General features: G+C 39.8%; 3 protein-coding genes across 3 annotated transcripts; 2 read left to right on the top strand and 1 right to left on the bottom strand.

Annotated features, from left to right (window-relative positions):
- Positions 1-5,943: 5,943 nt before the first annotated feature.
- Positions 5,944-10,891, top strand: LOC116261563 (putative disease resistance protein At5g47280). The gene is made up of 6 exons (XM_031640387.2): positions 5,944-6,118; positions 6,334-6,969; positions 7,804-8,189; positions 8,387-8,733; positions 9,321-9,523; positions 9,728-10,891. Exons 2-6 carry the CDS (start codon positions 6,423-6,425, stop codon positions 10,621-10,623), a joined length of 2,379 nt encoding a protein of 792 aa, XP_031496247.1. The 5' UTR covers positions 5,944-6,118; positions 6,334-6,422; the 3' UTR covers positions 10,624-10,891.
- Positions 10,892-11,022: 131 nt separating this feature from the next.
- LOC116261564 (inactive disease resistance protein RPS4-like) lies at positions 11,023-16,990 on the top strand. The gene is made up of 4 exons (XM_031640388.2): positions 11,023-11,947; positions 13,096-13,442; positions 14,004-15,480; positions 16,399-16,990. Exons 1-3 carry the CDS (start codon positions 11,694-11,696, stop codon positions 14,297-14,299), a joined length of 897 nt encoding a protein of 298 aa, XP_031496248.1. The 5' UTR covers positions 11,023-11,693; the 3' UTR covers positions 14,300-15,480; positions 16,399-16,990.
- A 581-nt stretch (positions 16,991-17,571) lies between these two features.
- LOC116260515 (rac-like GTP-binding protein 5) lies at positions 17,572-22,443 on the bottom strand. Its single transcript, XM_031638935.2, has 7 exons — positions 22,264-22,443; positions 21,616-21,703; positions 20,543-20,652; positions 19,970-20,033; positions 19,474-19,538; positions 18,155-18,220; positions 17,572-17,810 (listed from the first exon to the last, which is right to left on the bottom strand). Exons 1-7 carry the CDS (start codon positions 22,360-22,362, stop codon positions 17,751-17,753), a joined length of 552 nt encoding a protein of 183 aa, XP_031494795.1. The 5' UTR covers positions 22,363-22,443; the 3' UTR covers positions 17,572-17,750.
- Positions 22,444-24,487: the final 2,044 nt, after the last annotated feature.

The raw sequence follows: 24,487 nt of genomic DNA, 5'->3' as shown, positions 1-24,487 counted from the left end.
TTCCTGCCACATCAACAGTTTTGACCACTTGCATAACCTTGGCATCAGTTTAGCTAACCAGTGTCCCCTCTGTCACGCCGCGGCTGAATCTCGGGTCCACCTTTTTACCTATTGTCTTTTATTCTTTAGTGTTCTTGCTTATTCCTGGTCTTCCCTTGTTAGTAGTTTTTAAGACCCACCATCCATTCGTCTTTTTTTCCTCTTTTGTCATTCCGCCCACCTAGCTATTTCCTGAGGTCGTGTATGGGGGGTTGTGGCTCATTTCAGCTTGGTGGCACATTTGGAAAGAGCGCAACAACTTGGTCTTCAGGTGCACCTTCTCTTCGTTGGAGTCTGTGACTCGTCTTGTATAGGGGGATCCAAACAAGATCTCAGCGCTTGGTTCCTTGAGACATCTTGATATCAATGGAACACAACTGCTAGAGTATTTACCAAGTGAAATCGAAATGCTGACTTGTTTTCAAAGATTGTCCAAATTTGTGGACGGCAGCGGTTGCATATTGGATGGAAGCATGGGAAGCAGTTTATCGGAGCTGCGTGAACTAAACTGTTTAAGAGGAAATTTGAGAATAGAGCACTTAGAAAGAGTCAGTAGCGTATAAGAGGCTGACCATGCAAAATTAAAAAGAAAAGAACGTCTATGGGCGAATACTTTCGAAAAGCCAAAAACTTGGCTCATCAGTTCATGTTGCATCCAAACCAATCTCTCATGAAGATATGGTTATGCAAATCCTTAAAGGTCTCCCACCTGAATGGCATCCAGAACATCTATAGGGACATGTCCAACCTGTGAGAAGAAACCTATGTGTCAAATCTATGAGAAGATTGGACACATTGCCAAGATCTGCTATCGCTACGCTAATATACTACCCAAGGATCAAAGGGGAACTAGATCCCAAGCCTATGTGGCTGCACTTTCAAGCAACTCTACTGCATCAGATGATGATACTTGGTATCCAGACTAAGGAGCAGGTCATCAATTTACAAATGACATTAACATCTCTTTTATATTCACCATATCATGGGAAGGATGAAGTGAAGATAGGCGACAAATTAGGTTTGTCAATTCAACACATTGGCTCCTCTTGTGCTTTCAATAATTTTAATTTGGAGGATATTTTACATGTGCCTGGCATTACGAAGAATTTATTGACTGTGCATAAATTTGTTAAAGACAATAACATCATTTTTGAATTCACACCCACTGCTTGTTACATTAAGGACAAGGCACAGGGGAGATCATTCAGCACGGGCAAAGTAAAGACATGCTATACCAAATCAGATTGCAACATCAGAATAAGCAAGCAAATAATGCTGAGAGGAAGACGACTCATTTTTGGCATCAACGCCTAGGACATCCTGCATTTAAAATTGTCAAGTCAGTTTTAAATTCTATGAATATACCTTATGACTCTTATTTTGATCATTTTTGTGTGTGAAGCATGTCAAAATGGCAAGTCACATAGGCTTCCATTCAAAAATAAAATCAATTCTTACAACGAACCCTTAGAAGTTATCTTTTCAAATGTTTGGGGACCAGCCCCAATACTTAGCTCTAGTTGTTTCAATTATTATGTTATTTTCATTGATGGGTACTCCAAGTATATTTGGTTATATGGCATGAAGCATAAACCAGATGTGTTGAAAATTTTTACTACTTTCAATGCGCATGTTGAAAATGTTATTGAACGAAAGATATTTTTTTTTTACTCAGATTGGGGTGGAGAATTTCAAGCCCTTTCAGTTTTTTTGGAAAAACATGGGATTGGGCAAAGAGTTTCATGCCCACACACCCCACAACAAAATGGTATGTCCCATCGCCACATAGTTGAAACTAGCTTGAACATGATGACTCATGCTGGAATACGAAAAAAATATTGGGCACAAGTTTTTAATTCAGCTGTATTTCTCATTAATCGGCTCCCATCCAAAGTTTTAAGATACAAGTCGCCTATGGAAGTTTTGTCTAAACAAAAGCCATAGTATAATTTTCTCAAGGTTTATGACAGCGCTTGTTACCCTTGCTTAGATTCATATAAACAAAGCAAATTAGATTACAAAAGAGAGTTATGCACATTTATTGGATATGCTCCCTAACCACCATGGGTATTTGTGCTTAAGAATGAGAGATCGAAAAATATTCATTTTTAGACATGTGAAGCTTGATGAAAATAGGTTCCCATTCGTTGAACTTCAAAGGAAGACACCATCTAGAGAAAATAGTGACAAAAGTCACCCCAATATACAGATCATTGACGTGCCATCATTTATCATGCCAAAAGAAAGGAGCTGATATGAAGAAATGCAAAACATCAATTTGGACACCTCCAAAAATATTGCCCATAGCACACCAACACCAGGTAATAGAGAAAATGAAGCTGAATTTAATGAACTGGCTCAAACTGAGTAAGAAACTCAATCTTTAGAGGGTTCATATTCATGTGAGGAACAGTCATCTGGTCACACGCATCATATGATAAACAAATCATAGACAAACAATCTAAAATCGAAAGTATACTTATCAAGCAAGCATCCACCACCCCTTGCTTTACTTTTGCAAGTTCAAACTGAAGTAGAGTCAAGCAATGCAAGAGTAGCTGTTCAAGATGATAGATGGAGAGCTGCTATGCAAGCAAAATTTAATGTCCTCAAGAGAAACAAAACTTGGTCTTTGGTTCCAGCAAGACAAGCTAAAAGCATTATAGGATGCAAATGAATTTTCAAAATAAAAAGAAATGCAGATGGATCTATTAAAAGACAAGGCAAGACTTGTAGCTAAAGGATACTCTCAACAAGAAGACCTATAATACTTTGAAACTTTTAGTCCTGTGGTAAAACCTATAACTATTAGGACAATTTTAACTATTCTTGTTAGCAGGAAGTGACCCATACAACAAGTTGATGTACAAAATGTCTTCCTTCACATAGATATGAAAGAAGATGTCTATATGCATCAACCCCTAGAATTTGAAGATCCTAACGAACCAAACCATGTCTGCAAATTACACAAAACTTTATATGGACTTAAACAAGCCCCAGGAAATGATACTCTAGATTAAGCTCACACTTGCAAAGCTTGGGTTCAGAATTGCCAAGACTGATACATCTCTATTTATTCCCATTAACAGTCAAGTTGAATTTTTTGTGCCAGTTTATGTAGATGATATCATTGTGACAAGAAACAACAAGGGAGAAGTATCAAAGTTCATATCTCATCTTAGGCAGCAATTTGCAATAAAGGATTTAAGTAAGTTGCATTATTTTTTTGGGATAGAGGCCATAGAAACACCTAATGGTCTCACTCTCACACAACAAAAATATATCTTGGATCTCCTATTTATGGTCAAAATGGAAGGAGTTAGACCTGTCTCTACACCAATGGCCACAACAGCCATGGAAAATTCTGGAGAAAAACCTCATGATACTAGTCTTTATCGTAGTACAGTTAAAGCATTACCATATGTAACTTTGACACGCATCAACTTTGTTGTTAATCGGGTGTGTCAGTTTATGCACTCACCAACAAAGATCCATTGGACTGCCGTAAAAAGGATTTTACAATATTTGAAAGCCACTATCCATGAGGGACTACGTATAATTGCTTCACCGCAATTATCTCTTGTTGTTTTAACGGATGCAAATTGGGTCGACTGCCCTATTGATCGAAGGTCCACAGGAGGATATGCTGTCTTTCTTGGACAAACATTGGTCTCATAGAGCTCTAGAAAACAAAATGTAGTATCCAGATCCAGCACTGAAGCATAGTATCGAGCCCTAGCAAATGCAACAACTGAGCTTCTATGGATGAAATATTTGCTGCAAAAACTCAATATACACAACATCAATCCCAACAATATGGTGTGATAATGTGGGTGCAACATGTTTAGCTTCTTATCCAGTGTTTCATACCAGAACCAATCACGTGGAAATAGATCTACCTTTTGCAAGAGAGAAACTTATAATGAAGCAACTCAAAATTCAGTATATATCATCCAAAGATCTAGTTGCAGATCAATTAACAAAACCTTTACCCAAGCATCGGTTTGCATATCTTAAGAGCAAGTTGCATGTGACTATAAGCCCCATGCATTTGAGGGGAAATGTTGAAGGAAAGAACTCATCACTTGGAGGAAATTATCAAACAATTATAAGGCAAGAAGACATTAACAGCAAGGAAGATTTGCAAGTTGTAAAATCCTCAATGATGAAAGAACTTAGGTAAGAAAGACACTTGAAAGGCAAGAAGCTATTAACAACAGGGAATAATTGCAAACTGTAACATTCTCAACGGGTGAAAGAACTAAGGAAAGAAAATATTATGAAGATCACCAAGATGAAGAAAAACGAGAAAGGTGTGAAGGTTGTAACCGAAATCCTTGGAATGGTCGTGATGAATTGTTAAATGCGACCACTCATCCTCATTGTAAAGTAAGAAAAAAAAGAGAGAGTTTTAATGAAAGTTGTGTGAAGCAAACTTCCACCGAGGAAGTGGGCACATTGCCGAACCTCGTTAAAACAAAGTGTTATTCTCTCTTATGAAGAGACCCATTTCTTATACCAAATGGGTGTTGCTCCAACCACCCCTCCTCCTCCTCCTCTATAGAAGGATCGCCACCATCTCCACAAGGAGTGGAGAAATCCTGCATTTCTTCACCACTTGCACTGCCCAGTTCTTTCTCTTTATCATGCCCGCAAGATTTTGACCTCCTCAAGAGCACCAGCTTCCTCACCAGATCCTCCTCCATCATGGCCTCGATTGCCTCCTTTCTGCCAAAGTACACAATCTCCATAATACAATCCAAAGCAGCCGATTTCAAGCCCTCGTCTTTCGAATCTAAGGCCTTTATGATCTTGGGGAGCTCCCCGCTTTGGTGGATCTCATTGACAAAGGAGCTTTTAATGGCGATGATCAAGCTACAAAGAACCTTGAGGCCGTCGGCGGAGCCCAATTCCACCAGGGCCGTCGCCATCAGGCTCATCACCACCTGACCCACAAACAGATCCTTGTTGAACCTCACCAGAGCCGCCATGGCCAAGGCGCAGTTCTCCCATTTTAGATCCCATCCTTCCAAAAATAAAGAGATCAAGAGGGGAATGAAGGAACGGCGTCTTACTTGCTAAAATTTGCCCCTTTTCCCTTGCGATTGTGATTTGCTCTCCAATGTCCAAGAGGGTCGCTGGTGGTAATCGCATACGATATATTAAGAGACGTTCCTTCCATTCCTTTCATTTCATTTGCAATCAAATACATTTTTTTAACTTTCATCTCCTTGTCCTCCCTATTAATTAATTCGTCATCTAAACACAATAAAGGTTCTTCTTTTCATCCCTTCCTTCCCTGCCAAGGTGATAGAGTTCATTGGGTGGGCAATCAGTGGGATCTTTGGAAGATATTTTCTTTGCCAGCCTCCACCTTCCTCTGAAATGGTCAATGCGCCGAGTCTTTAATATGTAGACATGCCTAAGGACAATGAATTTTACGGGACCGTGTGAATATTTATGTCATATGTATGTAGCTCGCTCGGCCAAACCATTACTATCGGTATTGCTTCCGATGTATGTAACGTATTTATTGCAGATCCGAGACATAGGAGTCTATGTATTTGTAATTTACAGTTTTAGAATAGTATTTTTCAAATAAAAAAAATGGAAAATCAGCCCCACATGAATAAAAAGTAAACAATATTGGAGTCTGATTGGGGCGGCTCTTTGGGTGAATTAGGTCGAAGCTACTAAATTTGAGTTCAAAAATATGATTAATGATGAAAGCATCCTTAATTAATATAAAAAACTAAACAGAAATAAGAAAGAAAACTATACAGGACATGTTTTTAATAGTTTTCTTTCCTTACCGAGCAGCACATCTCTCATTAAGTGGCAATAATTTTCTTTGCCAAGAGAGTCTCCACTTTCCTCTGAAGTGGTCAACGGGCCGAACGCGATCACTCCAGCAAGTTTCACCGAGCAGGTTCGAAACATTATATTATATATGAACGTTCGGATTCGGAAACGGAAAACCTGCAATTGCTGCTCACCAGACCTCTTTCTCTCTCTCTCTCTCTCTCTGAGCTTAAGTTCGGATCGAGTAGCCCCACTGAGGAAGCAGAGGGCCGTTCAGGTGAGGTGCTGATCAACATCGTTTACTTTTCAAGAACGTATGTATGTTTAGGTGTGTGTGTTTCTGCTCACTCTTATCGTGGTGCTTGTGAATTGTGCCTGTTACTTTACTCTTGATTGGGTGTTTTGGGGATACATGCAGCTCAATTAAGATGAGTTATATATACATTAGTTATGATCTCAGGAACAAGCTTTAACAATCTTTATATTTGTTAGGAGGAGCAGAGAATTGTCCAAGTTCGAGGGCAAACAAAGTTGAGGTGGAGCTAGCTATCCCTCCCGTCGGCAATCCGGAAGCAGAGAAGATGGCAGACGGCCTGGTTCGTTCTCTCCTTGATATAGGCAAGTCACTGGTTGGCAATCGTCTTAAGTTTATCAATCAATGCGAGCGGATCAGGAAGGACTTGGAAATGCTACAACCAATACTAGACAGAGAGTCTGCCAATTCGGAGCTCGAGAATCTGCGTTCCGAGTTAGAAAAGGGGAGAGTGCTCATAAGCAAGTGCGCCGAAGTCCCCTTCTGGAACGTCGTCAAGCAACACATCTACGCCGGGCAGCTACAGAAGCTCGAAGAAGCGATCCAGCGGTTTTGGAAGACTGAGCCGGTGAGAGGGGTTGGGGAACTGCGATCGTGGATGGAGAAGTTGAATTCTGAGTTGAATGCGTTGCTGGAAGAACGCGAAGTGGGGGAGCCTCTGCATCTTCCCCCCAGCAGGGTCTTTGGTATGGAGCAGCCCCTGATTGAGGTGAAAGGGAAACTGAGGAGGCATCAGGTGGTTGGCGTTTGTGGAATGGGGGGTTCCGGAAAGACCACCTTAGTGCAGAAGCTCTGCGCGGACCCAGAAATCAAAGGTACATGCCGTGTGCCTTTCAACCCCTTTCAACCACCTGACTAGTTTTTTTTTTTACCTCTCATTTGTGTCTTATAAATGCAATAAATCTAAATTTATAAAATATATCTTCCTCCCCTACTTCTTAAGCATTACGAGCAGTTTTACATAAATACAACCATACAGTACAAGCAAATACAAGATAGCCAAATTTCTTAGATCGAGAATTTTTAAAATTAGATGAATGGATTAGATTTTAGAAATTTCATAAGTTCAATAATCACCTTTTCTCACTACAAAGTTCCATTTGAACATTGAGTTTGTTTACTGTTTTCATTGTGATATTTTTTCATGTATTTTAAATTTATCTTTATGGTTAGATTTATGAAAGAAAAAGGTCAATCAAATACTGAATATATATATATATATATATATATATATATATATATATATATATTTCACACAGTATGGTGTATCTATTTCTTTATTCAATGTCAGTAGTCTGCAGCATTTCATACAGAGAAACAATAGAGTCCAAGTGGGCGGCTGTGCTTTGTATGGACGGTAGAGGTACAGGGCTCTTTTCCATAAGTTGGTCAACAATACTTTCTCAAGTTGAGATCATATATGATCATCTACTCAATCAACATTGACCAAAATTCTCCATTTAGCAGGTGGAGGTGTCAATGGGCATTTTGACATTAACGTGATATAACACATCACACTGCCCACTAAAAGCTACAAAATCAGCCGCACTATTTGCTTGTCGATTACTAATTTATGCAAGTATTTATTTCAGATGAGTGGCACTTCACTGACCTAATGAGTCATTTCTTTGTTTTCTCTAATCGTCCAGCTGAATATGGGAAACCAATCTTTTTAACGGTTTCTAGCTCAACTGATCCGCGAACAATCTGGCAAAAGCTATTTACGAAATTACATAAATTAATTGACGATGGTGCAATTGCAACCGCGAGCGGAAGAAGATCGAAGATGCTAATAGTGTTGGATGATGTTTGGTCCGTCGACAAAAGCATCAGGACGCTGGTGGATGAAACGAAGAATGCAGCAGATTCTAGAATTCTCATAACGTCAAGGTCCGAACTCGATGATATATGTGATTCGACCTACCTTGTGAACTCGCTGAGCAAGGATGACGCTAGAAAACTACTTCAGCACCACGCTAAGCTTGGAGACCGTGAAAGATATTCCTGGAAGCCGGATAAGCAGCTAATAGATGAGGTATGTCTACATCGACATGCTGTGGTTAACTCAGTCTCCGATTACATATATTCTCTGGCTGTGCTCGTCCGATCCTTTGTGCAGACATGCCCTGCTTCAACAGAAAGAAACAAAAAACTCCATCCCTGTTACCACATATATGTGGATTTAATTTCCTCTTTATTTTTTTCTGAAGCACTTTTTTACCATTTCTGCAGATAGTGAGAGGATGCAAGCTTCACCCTCTAGCATTGGAAGTTATAGGAGGCCCTTTGAAGAAAAGAGATGAGAGGGAGTGGCAAAATACAGCGAATAGACTTAAGCAGACTGGTGGAATCATGGAAAACGTAATCACGGAATGCTTCTCCACCAGCCTTACACAGTTGATGGAGGTAGAACGCGAGTGCTTTTTGGACATGGGTTCTTTTCCAGAAGACCAGGCGATCCCTGCTAGCGCAATCATAGACATGTGGACCGAAACACGTGACATGGATGAGAATGGCGCTTATGTGATTCTTCGTAAACTAGGCCGAAGAAATCTTCTCAAACTTGTTGACAGAAAATGGTATGAAAATATCCCCGAATCAAGTTTTACGTTTATATTTATGCTATGAATTTATTTGACTTACATTTGTTTTTAGCTGAGTCAATTCTTCTGTTTTTGAGCAGGGATTTGCCTCCCCTGACCAGCTTTGCACCAAAAAAAAAAAAATTTTGAGGAAAATGGTTTTCAACTACAGAGCAAAGTACTCTAAACTCTTTAGTCTTTCTCCCTTTCTCTTTGAAATTTGTTCTGTTACAATTTGGATTCACTGGTTCAAGGAGATGGTTAAGGATCGAAGCTCTCCGGAATTGCTCTAAGACAAAACCTGGTAGTGTGGCGGACCTACATGGTGGCTTCTTCACAAAATTAGTATAATATATATATATATATATATTAATATTTTGATATATTTGATTGTTATACATATAAACGCCTCAAAGAAATCAAAGTTATTGAATGAGTGCCCCCATCAAAAAAAAAAAATCTGACTCCGCTAGTGGTAGTGCCTTATCATTGTCTATTTCAACCGGGAAGCAATTTTAGCTTTATGCTACTAAAACTTCATCCACTTAACTAGCTATATAACTGATGATAATTTAACGTTTTAGTGGTGATGCTGGAGATCCAGATGGGAGTTTCAGTAGCCTCTCTGTAACCCAGCACGATCTACTAAGAGAATTTGCCATCCACAAGAGCAATGAGAGCCAAATTACTAGGCTGATCATGGTAAAAAGAGAGGGCAATATCCCAGAGACTTGGACGCGGGAAAAGGATCGAACCAGCCATGCAAAGCTTGTCTCCATAAACACTGGTAATCACCGTCATTCTGCAACTAAATTTATATATGTACGCCATCATCAGGTGAAGTGCATAAACATCTAATACTGGAGGAAACTACTAGCTAGACATACTCAGGCGTGGGCAGTTGAAGTCAGTCTCGCTCCAACACGCGCCATGCTCCCATATGGCTAGTTCTTATGATGGGGTTATAAAGGTGCCGTTTCTTCTGGTGCAGGGGATATGAAAAGCTCGGCCTGGCCGGCTCTAAGCCTACCTAATGCTGAAGTCCTCATCCTCAACTTCTCAGCAACTTCCTATTCCTTACCACCATTCCTGCAAAGTATGAAGAATCTCAAAGTTCTGCTTGTTGCCAATCATGGTTCCAACCGCGCAGAACTAGACGGACTCTCCCTGTTATCTTCTCTAAATAAACTCAAGAGGGCCATGTTTAGAAGGATATCACTACCTGCTGAGCCACTGCAGATGGCTGAAGGAGGATCCGGTTTATGGTCCAGAAAGCGGAAGTTTGTAGAAAGTGTCATTTCCAAAACAATAGGTGCTTCCCCTGAGCCGCCTCAGGATCTGCACAAGCTTTCACTGGTCCTCTGTGACGTTCGCCATCTGCTGCACATCCCTTCATTGTTTCCAAGTGTCAGAGATCTGGAAATAGATTACTGCATTGACTTGTATGAATTGCCGGATACCATCTGTGGCATTTCTAGTCTGGAGAAGTTAAGCATAACCAATCTCCCTGACTTGCTCAGGCTGCCAGAGAGCATTGATAAACTGAGCAAATTGAAAGTCCTACGATTGCACGCTTGCGGGACATTGGAACGTTTACCGCAGTCGGTGAGCCAACTCTCAGAACTTAGGTTCTTGGATATCTCAAACTGTTATAGTTTGGAGGCTTTTCCTGAACAAATAGGAGAACTGAGCAGCCTGGTGAAGATTGACATGAGATCCTGCTCAAGCATCACGGACCTGCCTTCTTCTCTGGTGCAAATGGAATGCTTGACAAAGGTGATTTGCAATAAGGATGGTGCTTCTCTGTGGAAGTCTAATGGTTTTGCCGAAAGTAAGGTTGATGAGCGCAAAGAGGAAGAAGTGAGCTTGGCATTTCTCCACGGATAGTTTGTAACTTGGAGTCGCCTTTTCTTCATCGGTTCTTGGTCGTTGTCTGTAGGCATTGGTTTTTTCCTTTTCTTGTTGTTTGTTTGGTGATTTGTCATAGAGAGATCATGTGAAGATCTGCAAGGTTTGGATAAAGGTGGAACTCCTCTTAAATTTTATTTCGCTTGGTGCTACAAAAACAAAATCAAGCGTAGTGAAGACCCAATTTCAGTGTTTTTTTAGTTGTTCTTCAATACAATCGAACTTTCAACCTTCGTTTGTCTTTCAAGCCCCTATAATCGTCTACCTACTCAGCACTGCCCTTGAACCAAGTGGATAATTCTCCGCTATCGATAGCCTCTTCTCTCACCACAAAGCCGACCATGATCTGTTGAGCCATATGATTTCTAACAGTACAACCGTTGCTTCTCTTTCTTTGAACATAACTGAGACCAACCTTTTGGCGGTGTCTGTCATCTACTCCCCCCTAATAGATTGTGCTTCCTGGGACTTCAAGTGGTCTCTAATTGTGTTCATGGTCTCTCCATTTTCTGCTTGAGTTATTAACCGGTAAGTCCTTCTCCAAGCCAACTTTAATTGCTTCCTCTGCCCATCTACACGATCTCGCATTCTTGCTCGAATCAAACATTTTGAATCTTGAACATTCACTTCACAACATGCCCTCTCATCCACCTTATCTTACAAGTCAACCATTTCTTCATATGAAACATTATGAAATTGATCATCACGCTTCTCCTCGCACATTAAACCTGTCATGGCGCCATATGGTCATTTTTTCTTTTTTCTAAAATCTCCACATGCTAGCTATCCCTCCCGCCGGCAATCCAGAAGCAGAGAAGATGCCAGAGTCTGGTTGGTTTTGGTTCTCTCGTTGATAAAATTACTGGCAGACCGTTGTCTTGAGTTTTTTTACAAGCAATTCGGAGGTCGAGGCTCCACGCCGCGGCTGAAGAAGGGGCAGAGACCTCACAAGAAGGTGCGCCAAATTTCCCCTTCTGAAACGTCGTCAGGCAAAACATGTACTGCGAGCAGCGACAGAGGCAGTGGAGCGCTTTTGGAAGACTGAGCCGATGAGAGGGTTTCCGGAACTTTTGTCGTGGATGAAGGAAACAAATTCCAAATTGGATGAGTCGATGCAAGGAAGCGAAGCAGGGGAGCCTCTGCCTCCCCTTCCCAGCAAGGTCTTTGGGATAGAGAAGCCTTTGATTGAGCTGAAAGGGATGTTGAGGAGGCATCAGGTGGTCGGCGTTTGTGGAATGGGGGGTTCCGGAAAGACCACCTTGGTTTTTGGTGGACGTGCTCTGCAGGAACCCAGATATCCAAGGTATGCCTCTTTCCCCTTGGTTCGAACTTTTTCCTTTTCATTTGTTTTTTTTTTGGCGGCGCCGCGGCCGTCGTCCCCGTAGTTTACAGAGCTCTCTCGAGCCCTTGGTCGTGAGTCAACCGCGGCTCAAGCTCGAGTCCAAAGTGCAACGTCGAGCTCGAGATCAACTCGGTAAACTCGTCTATGCCTCCTCACAACAGCTCAGGCGAGAATGTGACCTACCACCCGCAGGGAAAGGTGGAGCTTCCTCTGCTATGGGGCGGGGTTGGGTGGCTGCCTAAGACGAGCAGACGGCCTCGGCGTTGCCTCCAGATTCAGCTAAAAGCTCAGAGCGACGTCATTGGAGTTGAGAACATGTTTGACCTTCCCCGGCGCCACTAACGAATAGGGGAGGTGGACTGGCAGCCCACCTCTTTGAATGTTAATTTTTGTACTATCAATATTTTTTATGATTGTTTATGTGTGCGCGTTGTTGTCTCTAACCCTCCTTTTACATTATCTCTTCGAAAAATACAATAAATCTGAATTTATAAAAGATATGTAGCTTCCCTACGAGCATTTTTTTTGTAATTCAACCCCCGTACGGGTAAATGCAAAATATCAAATTTTATTAGATCGAAAATTATGAAAATTAGATGTGGACATTAGATTTTAGAAATTTCTTACCATCAATAATCACCTTTTTTTTCTACAAAGTTCCATCTGAACACTGATTCTTTTACTGTTTTTATTGTGACGATTTCGTGTATTTTGAATTTGTCTACATGGTTAGATTTAGGAAAGAAAGAAGGTCAATTAAATCCGGAACACAGGTTTCAAGGAAAATAGAGTCAAGTTGGTGGCAGTGTTCGTATGGATACTGAGGTGCAGACGCACTTTTCTCTAAGTTGGTCAACAATATTTTCTCACGTTGTGTTGTGTTGTGTTCTCTTCTTATTTATATGATAATCTACTCCATTAGAAGCTCCAAGAACAGCAGCATTATTTGCTTGTCGATTACTAATTTATGGACATTATTTATTTCATGTAAGTGATGCTTCACTGACCTGAGTCATTTCTTTGTTTTCTCTAATAGTCTAATAATTTGCTTGTTTCCTTCCATGTCTTCCCGCTGAATATGGTGAACCAATCTTTTTAACGATATCTAGCTCACCTGATCTGCGAACAATCTGGCAAAGACTATTTAAGAAATTAAATAAAATTAACGATGGTGCATTTGCAACCGAAGCTCCTGCGAGCGGAAGAAGAGGGAAGATGCTAATAGTGTTGGATGTTGTTTCGTCCGTCGACAAAGACATCAGGACGCTGGTGGATGAAACGAATAATGCAGCAGATTCCAGAATTCTCATAACGTTATGGACCAAACTGGATAATATATGTGATTCAACCTACCTTGTGAACTCGCTGAGCGAGGATGACGGTAGAAAACTATTTGAGCACCACGCTTTGCTTCGAGACCGTGAAAGATCTTGGAAGCCGGATAAGCAGCTAATAGGTGAGGTATCAACAACCCTTGGTTAACTGTCTTCGATTACATATATTATTACATCTTGATGCTTTTGTGCTCGTTAGATCCTTTGTGCAGCTTCCAAAGAACAAGATTTGAGTCATGTTTGTTGAATAATCTAAATTGGTGAATGTATCGATCAGAGTTTAATCAGTCTTAAACAATGCTATGTTAAAAACCTGTTTCGACTGTTGGATCTTGAGTTCTTTTTTTTTCTTGTTAAACTCAAAAATTGCTTTGAATTTCTTTTAAAAGTGACGCCAAACACACTTAGAAGTTTAAGTTAAAAAACGGTCTGTTTTGCAAGCAAACAGAACATTATCATGAATATGACCCAAAAATTAAGGCAAATTTATGAAATACCTTAAAAATGTTCTATGAATCTGCCCAACTTTTGGAGCAAATTCATATCACACTTTCAAACTGTTTCATTTGCTACCAGAAGCAGAAAACTCACATCCTCATACCTAGCTGCTACCAGATGTATAAATGTGGATTTTGCTTTCTTATTTTATTCTCCTTGTGAAGCTCTTTTTCCCATTTCTGCAGATAGTGAGAGGTTGCAAGCTTCACCTCTAGCATTGCAGGTGATAGGAAACTCTTTGGCGAAGAGAGATAAGAGGGAATGGCAAGATATAGCGAATAGACTTAAACTGACTTGTGGGAGCTTCCAAGACAGATCTGGTGATGAAATCATTGAAAGCTTGTCCTCCAGCCTTAAATCGTTGACGGAGGAAGAACGCAAGTGCTTCTTGGACACGGGCTGTTTTCCAGAAGGCCAGACGATCCCTGCTAGCGCAATCATGTTCTTTCATATCTTGAATCCCTTCAAGCAATGGGGCTAGCTTAGGTGAATTGATGATCTCTAGGTGCTTTAGTTTCTCCATTTTAAATGTAGAATCCAACATTGAGCAAGCTCTGTAGTAGTTCTGTATTGACAATCTTTCTACAAAACGAGAATGTGGCAATTCAGCCACCTGATGGCAATGAGTAATTGTCATGTCCTCTAAACATGGACAATTGGGTAAGCACTTCAAATTTGAACGAGGCCTGCCGTCAATATCCATTCTTTTCAAACAAGGCATCTCTACATCCTTTCTGATGAACCATCCTTTCCATTCGTCCACGCCTCTTATACTTAGTTCTTCAAGAGCTGGGCAATGGCATGGTTTCTATACTATTGTCAGGCAGCACCCTTAATTTTGGGCAGAAAGAGACTTTTAACCATCGAAGGCATGGCATGGTTTCTATACCTGCATCAAACAAAAACTCCTCCAGGCTCAACATGTCTATCAACTTCAATTTTTCTCGTTTTGGAAATACAGCTCTTCCACCAACGTGGTTTGAAGTAACGTCAAAATCCTTAACCCTTTCAGCACCACTTATTTCTAGTCTCAAGAGATTGGGAAAATGGCCTAAGCTGGTCAATGACTCCAGGAATTTGCAATCACACAAAGTGACTTCCTCCAAACAATAGTATATTTTGGAGCTCATCCAAGTGGGAAAGTTAATGCCTGCATAGCATATTATTCTTAATTCAATTTGGCCTTCTGGAGGCTGGAGCTCTTCGTGAGGAATAGCATCAAACTTTGCAGGTTTTCTTTTCTTCTTAATTGAGCTTGTTTAGCCTCTTCTATGTTATCAACTCTTTCCAAGTGCTTGATGATCAAGTGTCCTCTTAAACTGTTCAAGTCGTGCAGCTCCCATAACTTGCTTCCCCTCCCATCACCTAAAGTTGCTACCAACTATAAACTTATTCAGTGTCCGCAGACAAGTTAGCTTCCCGATACCTTTTGGCAGGTATTTTAGTAGAAATGTTCCTCTTATGTCAAGATGTCTCAAAGCACCTAAAGAAGAAATTATATCCGGAAGTCTCTGTACATCACTGTTGGTAAGGTCTACCGTTTGCAGGTCATAGAGCTTAGTAATGGACTCGGGCACCATTATTTCTGAGAAGTGGCAGTCTCCTGATGTGGTGGGTGAAGTAAAACAAGCACCATTTGCACAAGATATTGCAAGCTATGAGGTAATCCAATTCTGTTATAGTTTATCTCTAGTCATCATATTTTTCAGTTCTCATGAAATAGATTGAGGATAGCAAACTGGCCTCTGTTCCAATGCGGGTTTCTGGAGTTTTGATTTGCACTATACTGGATTGTGTAAGTCTAGTCCACTATTCGCACGCCTATGCTGGTAACATGCTCAACCTATACAAGCTTCAAACAGCTTTCTGGTTTGCTTTGCATCCTCCGGCTGTTGGTGTCCAAAAATCTCTTTATTCTGATATTATAATGCTAACCAGGCACACAGGAGAGATCTAGTAATGTGGTTGCTGATCTAAATTGGTTACCAAAAGGCTGAAGCAATTGGGATGCTCCCTGGGAGCATAAGATGGGGTTGCCCTGAGGTTTTTTGCTAAGGGAGAACCTGACAAGGGCCTTATATGACATTTTGGGCAAGGGGCCAGATGTTAGATTGGTAAATTTCAGCTGTAGGTGCAAATGTGGACGTAACAAAGTTTTGCATACACCTCAATTTGTTCATCCAAAATAGGCATCAGAAGTAGGATTAGTGAATTTCCGATTTCTCTCTTAGTTGCAAAAGTGGCCATGCTTAGTTTCTCGTACACCTCAATTTTTTTACTCCAAATCAGGCACCGGCTAGCTGCTGGAGTAGTTAGTTTCAACTAATTGCACGCCTGTAAATCGCTTACCAGCTTTTTGATAGAGACTAATGTTTTTAGGTGCTGATGAATGTCCAATTTTTCTAGTTACATATTCTGTTATCAAGGGAGGGAAAGGTCCTAGGCTTTCAGCTATACATGGGGAAAATATTCTCACCTCGTAGGCATATACCTGGAGATCTATTTTTTGCTGCATCATGCTTGCTCATTGGTAAACTTATTGCCATTGTCATGCAATTTTTTGAATTTCTGGGAGAACAGGTCTTTTTGAGCCACGCCTCAACATTGAACGTCCAGATGGAGCGATCCTGATGGGGCTGTTGGTATCGGTTGGTTCTGCTTCACGTTCTTCTTTGGTGAGGCCGCTTGCATGGTGATGCCATCATGATTATTTCATGTAATGAGAAACACAGCGCAGATTAGTAAGGAGCAGTTGCTGTATAAGCGTAGACAACTGTAGGGGATGACAGGTGTATGTAGCACTAGAGAGTGGACACTGCCTAAGGAGCTACTGCTCCTGCTCTCGAAATCTTTCACCAAGACAGCATATACCAACGTAAAGAGTGCGACCATTTGGGGGAAGATGTATTTATTGTTCGGTGAAAGTGAAAATGATCTTTGTATGTGCACCTTCAGCATTCTTGAAGAATGCCATATGTTTATTGAATTCCTTGTATAGAAATTCGTGGGGGAAAGTGGAAAGTAATGTATGCAGTTGATGCACTGTTGTATCTAGTAGATTAGGCGCTCTATAGAAAAGACATCTTTCTGGTTTTGCGGATGATTAGGTTGTTAATACCTGTCTTATGGAGTTTGGTAGTCAACCTAGTGGTAGGCAGGCCTCTGCCATGAGTTCTTTGACAACCTCAACCTTCTTCATCAACTTCAATGGCTTACGGCAACCACGGGGGCAGGTGGCTCTTCTTGTCATTTTCTTTTAAAACAGTAGAAAGGGAAATACCTTATAGTTGTTCCTTGTTCTTTCTCTGTCTGATCTGTATTTTCGACAATAACGGTGCTGTAAAAGTCAGTCCTGGAATCGGTGAAATTGGCCTTGAATCAGTTAATTCTAATGATGACTTTAAAAAAAGAAAATTATTAAAAAAGCTTAGACAATGACACATTGCACTCACTAATTGGCTGCTTAATTATCGATTCTGTAGTAATCTAGACTGTTTGTCATCAAATGACTTGAATTCCTCAAATTAAGGTATACCCATCAATGTAAACTATATTCATTCTTATTATTGATTCATCATCAAAAGATTTTCTCCCATCTGAGTCAAGAACAAACTTGTTTTGGAGACAGGCATTATCTAGACATTTTTTTCCTAAAAAGCGCACATTACTTTCGTTTTTGGGCCTTGTATATCATTATGGAATGAAGTACATAGCAAGGTGCCATGCATGATTCAGTAAGGAGCGCAAATGATATACTAGAATAAGCCAAGCTTCCTCGCCTGAAGCAGTTTTAAACTTGCATTCTGCAGGTTGAAGTATCCAAATGAAGGAACCCAAACATGAAATGAAAAGGCTAAGAAGCCGGGCAGGTTCGATCTTAATGACAAAATGTATCAAAGAACAACGCAGGATCTTGGCTTTCTTCTTCTTTTCTATTGTTTTGGAGGTCGCAAAGCCACTTTGATAGCAGTGTCAAAAACAACCTTTACATTCTGCAAAAAGATACAATTTGTTATTCCAAAGGTCCGACCAAGAAAAAATAAAAAAAGAGGAGTAACCTTCATGCTACAAATTCCTAAATTTTCTCGGTTTTTTCCAACTTTGCCATTAGTGATGTTAATGGACATACTAATGGAGTCCTCGGCTTGAATATGGGAATATAAAAACATGATCTTTGGAGATCCTCATATCTCCAAAATGCATTGTGAAAATTCAATGGCTTTATGGTGCAGTAAGCCTTAATCAACTCCCAGGTTGTGTTTTCACCACTATTAGGATTAACTATGACTATTCATGAGCAACTTGAAAATAGGTATCAAAGTGTGCGCATACATACCTGCTGAGTCTTAGAGCTGCATTCGATGTATGCAGCAGCACCTATCAGCTGCTTCAATTCTTCACCCTGTCAAATATTTAGCCACAAGAAGACCTTGGTGAAAACTGTGGCATACAAGTTGGTTTTGAGTCTTTGAATGGCGGTCACCAGTGGAATTCATGGCCAATTTGTTTCAGCGAGCAATTGACGTGCCTCGGTTTTACCTCACTAGCTTCGCCATTGCCCTCAAGTGAAAAGATACTCCATTTTTTGCTTCAGTTTCGAAACACTTTGCAGATACCCCATTAGCAACAACTTGTACTGAACATGCTGCCCTAAACTTAGGAAAACAGCATGAACTTGACTCTACCCGTCAATCCACATTTTCTAATGTGGCTTCCTTTGTTAACAGGCTGTGCTTATTGAGGTCAGACCGGATTTGCATGGGACAAGCTTTTCATCTCTAAGTTGGGCATAACTCAGTCTAGGCACTAGATCCAGCTGGCCCATTAGCTGAGACGTAAGGGACCGGCAGGCTCATAACTGTTCCATGAATATGGTTACAAGAAATTATTAGGACAGATTCATAGAACACTTTAATTAGTGTTTCATGAATCTACCTCAATCTTTAGAGCATGTTCACGAAACAATTACAAATTATTCCCTTTGTCAAAAAGTCCTAAAGGCCTGAAGAAAGTCGGCTCCTAGTCAGTTAATAAATGACTAGGCCAGGCCAGGGACCCTTCCTGTTAAGTTTAAATAGATTGGTTATTTCCAACTCATACTTCTAAATATGTTTACACACCTATATGGTCAGCCATGTGAATCTATGTTTTCATAAAAAAAAACTTTATGTGTACAGTCATGTGAATTTACTTAGGTCAATTGAGATTAAGGTTTTCTTTCCTGGCAGACAAGGCAGCAGTGATTAGAGAAGCATGTTTATTGGTTAGTCTCAAATGTAAATCTTTAAAGGGATGAAAGGGTAGGTCGTTTTATTCAGGGGCGGAGGGAAGGGAGCCCGCATGGACCTTGGGCCCCTCTCAGATTTTAAAAACTTTAAAAATTTATATACAAATATATATAGTTTAATATATATAAAAAATTGAAAATTTCTATTTCGGCTCTCGTTAAGTTTTTGAAATTATAGTTTGGCTCCTGCGACAAAAAAATTCTGGCTCCACCCCTCATTTTATTATGATTTTACTTATGGTAACCTACGTTTCTTGATTTCCAAGAGGGTCAAGCATATAATGTGTCTTTCCTGATGTAGGAACTGTGACGCGAACAGCCCATCCAAATTGATCAAAGATAAGGAAATGGGAGAAGTAGGGACTAACCTGTGTAGTGGTAATCGGTGTTGCGCCAGGGTGATCCATGAAGAACTGCATGTCGTCTCGTAAATCTGCGTATGTGATTCACCATCCAATTTTGAAAAGGAGGAATTTTCATGTAACCAGGAGCAAAAGGGATTGGATCCGGATCATTTAAGTACATGTTGAATCAGATCCGGATTGACCATGAAGAAAAATCGGAGAATCCAATGAACTTGCAAATAAGGATGCAACATAATTGGATCTAGATAAGACAAATTCATGGAGATTCAGATTCCGATCAAATTTGGTCCAACCAAAAACACAGCCAAACTTCTTCCTCAATTCGATCCACTTGCAAATAATTGTTCAAGAATGGGTTGCATTTGGATCTGTCCAATACATGGAGTGCCCAAAAAAACCTTCATTCTGAAACCAATGCATTTGCACCCCTATGATCATGGCAAATTGAATTTTCAAGGGAGAGGAACCAGGGAGGTTCGGCTTTCTGTTTAGAGCTTACCCATCTTTGTCCCCACAAGAACGATTGGAACAGAAGGAGCATGGTGCCACAGCTCTGGTGCCCACTGCACACCGAAGAACAAAAAGGAGATTGTTTTAGAGGAAACCATTTGTGTGTGGTTGTCCATATCAGAAGGATAAAAGGATTTGTGGATTTCTCCATCCGAGTTTGGATGAATAAATCATTCAGCCTCTCACGATGTAATAAATTTCTCCATCCGACATTCAGCCTCTCACAGCACACTGTTTGATGCATGGCATCCGGAAGTGTGTTTAATTACACTCACCCAATACAGTGGGTCAGGTAGCTGTGATTGGATGGAATTCAAAATGGTTGAAGGATTTTTAATATATATATATATATATATATATATATATATATATATATATATATATATATATATATATATATATATATCTAGAGAGAGAGAGAGAGAGAGAGAGAGAGAAACGAAAGTTTTTTAGGCAGAGTAGTAAATAGGCAGTAAATCTAGCCACAGCATAGATGTTAGTGGACACCTAATAAAGTTCAGCATATGAGCAGGAAAAATGAGGTGGAAATTAAAGGTTTTACCTTCTGATGGATGTTCTCATAGCTAGCTCTACTAATGAGGGAGAAGGCAAGCAGGAAGACATCAGCACCTCCATAGCTCAAGGGCCTCAGCCTGTCGTAGTCTTCTAGGTCTGCCAAAATACCAGTCGAAAGATGATTAAGCTCCCAATCAAACATAGACCTCCCAATTTATTCTATATACTGAGGGACATGCCTCTACATTCAGAGGCAGAGCCAAAACTTTTTTTCACGAAGTGAATTAAAGTTTCTAAATTTTGACACAAGCCAAAATATCAATAGCCAAAATATCAATGTTTTAAAGTAGAACAAGTAAAATTTTCTAAAATCTATATGTAAATTTCAAAAAATAAAAATTGAAGTGAGCCCTTGCCTGCATTTGACCCTTAAATGACTTCAACTTTGGCCCTAAGCCCATCTTCATGGCGGATATGCACTTGAGATATTCTATCTCAAAAGCACATACCCACAATCCAATAACCGAGCTTCCAAGATAATCACTTGCAAATATTTTTAAGATAAGTTTTCTTTTGCTAGGAGACAGGTCTCCATTAGGTGCGACAGAAAATGGGAGTTTCAAAGATCCCCCATCTCAAACAAAGCTCCTGTATTCACAACACCCACACTCTTTCTCTCTCCACACACATATAATGTACATATTAATGGTTCAAATCTACCAGATGCCCCCCTCTCTCTCTCCACATACACTCACATGTACATTAAAGATTCAAATCTAAATTTCAGATATATATATATATATATATATATATATATATATATATATATATATATATATATATATATATATATATATATATATATATATATATATATATATATATATATATAAGAAGGCCCTGGATGAGCCCCAACTACTAAGCCTGGGGGACAAACACATGTGCACAGTGCATGCTTTAATTAATAGTTTTTCCTATTGGGTGTGATATTGGTAATTGTAAAAGCCGTTAAAAACAAAGTTAAACTTTAAGCAAGTCCGGGATATGCGATGGAAAGAAAAAACAAAAAAGCCTAGGGAACAAAATCTCTTCAAAAATCAAAATGAACGGAAAACTCACCGTTAGTATCCCAAAGTCCGAGGTTCACGGTGCTTCCATCCACGGTAACATTTGCACTGCAGTTATCCAACACGGTTGGCACATAATCCTTTTTTTTCACGTATTTCAAAAACAAACAAGTTAATATCTTCCATCAATAAACAGAAATAAGGTTCAAATATAAATCGTAACAACAGGATACCTCAATGCAGATAACATTAGTTTCCCTTCTACAAAAGTAATATTTTGTTCTTACACATCAGAAAAATCAGATAATTAGGTCAATTTTGTGAGGGTGGAGACACAAAATCTCATATCCATATCACAACTATTTATATATTTACGTGCATATGTGAGACCACTAGAACGTTAGTAAAGAGCTGTTTGGCAGTTGGAACATCTTTTAAGTGTTTTACGAATCAAACCCTAAACAGTCAAGTTGTAATCCTACACTAATTTTTTGAGCAGATTCATGAGACACTCACAAAACACTCTAACCGCTGAACAGTGACCCTAAGCTCAACAATATTCGTTGTGGAAGAGGGTTGTGGAAGAGGGAAAAGAAGAACAATCTAACTCATGAAGACCAAGGAAAACTGAAGGAAGCATGACTAAACCGTGAAGTTAGGAAATGAAAGAAGAAAGAATGTGGAAGGAACGGAACAGTACCATCGGAAAAGTATTGCTGGTGTAAGATATGAGCATACATGTCTTGCCGACTGCTCCATCACCCACTGTGACACATTTGATAAACCTTGCGATACTCATTCTAGCCTCTTTCTTCTTCTTCTTTGGCAAACGGATTCACTCTTTAAGTATTGAAAGTAAGATGAAGTATGGTTTGAATTTTGAAAGTGGGTGAAGGGCGTGTATGCTTTAAATAAAGGGTGGCCCTAGCTAGGACCAAATTTCACTAGAGCTACCATAACTAGTACAATTTCGTTAGTGGGCATTTATGATTGCCTTGCCTTTTGCTTTAAGTGTAAGTGTGTTAATGCCAGAGAGAGGGCGCACCACCTTATAAGTTATAATGAAGAATGTTTGGAGGTCTAAGTGTGTGGGAACTGGGAAGGAATGCCAAAGACTAATGATTGATGCTCTTATACATATATCCTTTGCTTATTGGATAATCAATGCCTTCTCCGGCTTGGTGCTTTGAAAATGATATCGCATTATCCATTGCAATCTGCATGTCAATAAGCAACTGGTTGTTCCGCCCCTTTGATGGTGACAACACCCAGTTTTTTACTGCATTTCAAGAGTTCAAAAAAGCAATGAATACTAACGCCAAATTCAACATGGGAGAGTCGTGAGTTTCGTAAATCTTCATAAATCAACCCCTCTTAAATGATGTGGGGGGAGCCTTGTCGAAGCACACACACACACAATATTATGAAATGATGGAATATAAGTTATGAGGTTAAGAACAGGGGGGAACATTTATGACAGAAACATTAAATAGGACACACATATGTAGGGATTCCAGCTAGCGCAGGTAGCACTGTAGGTATGGTGAATCGACCTCAGCAAGCTCAATTTGACTCGACTCGTAACTTGGCTTGAGTCGAGCTGTACAAGTTCAGCTTGAGCTTGATTTGATAGGCTGAGCTCAAGCTCAACTCATTTAAGTTCATTTACCAACTCCCTGTTTGACTTGATCGCTTTAATTGGTTATAAGTTTGAAAAGATAAGCTGGATAAACAAGCTTACTAGAGTTTAATGGAGTTGGGTTCATGTAACTCAAACTCGACTCATTTATATATAAAAGCTTGAGCTTTCAGTAAAGATCAAACTTGACTCATGTACAAGCAAATCGAGCTTAATTGAGCCAGTTCTCATCGACCTCGAGTGGGCTTGAATCATTGTACAACCTTCATTGCAGGTCTTGTACTTCTACGGAATGTTAAAGCACAAGGCATCCTGTTCCTAGTATAGCAGGAACGAGAAGAACAAAGGCTCTCCAGGATGTGTTTGTTCGTTAATGATAATTTGTGGAGTTTCAAGAGGGTTCGAGCCAGTTGCAGGTCGGGTTGGGGTTAACTTTCTTTACGGACGATGTTGCAAATCGTAGATAAAAATGCTGTGGGAACTCTTAAATCTTTGAATGGTAGTCGGTTTCTTTAGAAAAAGGTGCAAGCATCTGGCGAGCAGTATATACAAAGTTGTCACTTTGGTCTCTCTCTTGGTTAAGATTACATAAACCGGACTCAGTTTCTAGCTCCGCCACTGATATCAATGTTATCAACACAAAAAAAAAAAAGTTAATTGGAGGTTTCTTAAGAACTTAAAAGATTACGTAAACCTGACTTAAACTTCTATTTCTGCCACTAATATGAATCTTACCAACGACGCAAACAATGTTAATTGGAGATTCCTTGATAACTCATTGGATTTTGTGGGTTTTTCATGGCTTGAAAGGTATTTGTGCAGGCAACCTTTCTTTTCCTAGTTGTTATAGAATGCCGATAGTCCAAGAAAAAGTAGTGTTTGGATGACACTCCAAAACTGTGTTTTGAAGAGAAAACGTCCCAAAATGATGCATATGGAGTTTTGGGTAACATAAAAACGGTTTTTTCAAAAACAAATTTTGAGAAAACTTCAAAAGGGATTAAATAACCCGGTCCCCCCAGGTTATTCACAAAAAAAAAAATTGTGGTTTGAATATTCCATCTACAGAGACAAATTATTTTTCAAACAATAATTAAAAAAACCAATTCTCACAAAATCGACGATATAACACAAGAGAAGACTTGGTTCAGTGAAAGACAACATGTGCCAACTAAAGAAATTAATCGTATTGAAACTCTTCGCTTGAGCTCACTCATATGCATAAATTAATCATGTCATACTACAACCTTGGGTCTATGTGAACGCGGTTGGTGTAGCTTCGAGC

This window comes from Nymphaea colorata, chromosome 9, assembly GCF_008831285.2.
Source record: "Nymphaea colorata isolate Beijing-Zhang1983 chromosome 9, ASM883128v2, whole genome shotgun sequence".
NCBI lineage: Eukaryota > Viridiplantae > Streptophyta > Magnoliopsida > Nymphaeales > Nymphaeaceae > Nymphaea > Nymphaea colorata.
Note: the sequence above shows the minus strand (reverse complement) of the source record. Positions and strands in the feature narration are given on the sequence as shown.

Bases quoted from the DNA above. Each gene is read 5' to 3' on its own strand.
- LOC116261564 (XM_031640388.2), top strand. From the start codon at position 11,694: ATGAGAGGGTTTCCGGAACTTTTGTCGTGGATGAAGGAAACAAATTCC. The intron at 11,948-13,095 runs GTATGCCTCTTT...AACGATATCTAG, and splicing joins CAGGAACCCAGATATCCAAG to CTCACCTGATCTGCGAACAA. The intron at 13,443-14,003 runs GTGAGGTATCAA...CCATTTCTGCAG, and splicing joins GCCGGATAAGCAGCTAATAG to ATAGTGAGAGGTTGCAAGCT.
- LOC116260515 (XM_031638935.2), bottom strand. From the start codon at position 22,362: ATGAGTATCGCAAGGTTTATCAAATGTGTCACAGTGGGTGATGGAGCA. The intron at 20,653-21,615 runs GTGAGTTTTCCG...GTATTTTGGCAG, and splicing joins CGGACTTTGGGATACTAACG to ACCTAGAAGACTACGACAGG. The intron at 19,539-19,969 runs GTAAGCTCTAAA...TCACATACGCAG, and splicing joins TCTTGTGGGGACAAAGATGG to ATTTACGAGACGACATGCAG.
- LOC116261563 (XM_031640387.2), top strand. From the start codon at position 6,423: ATGGCAGACGGCCTGGTTCGTTCTCTCCTTGATATAGGCAAGTCACTG. The intron at 6,970-7,803 runs GTACATGCCGTG...CTAATCGTCCAG, and splicing joins CGCGGACCCAGAAATCAAAG to CTGAATATGGGAAACCAATC. The intron at 8,734-9,320 runs GTATGAAAATAT...TTAACGTTTTAG, and splicing joins AAACTTGTTGACAGAAAATG to TGGTGATGCTGGAGATCCAG.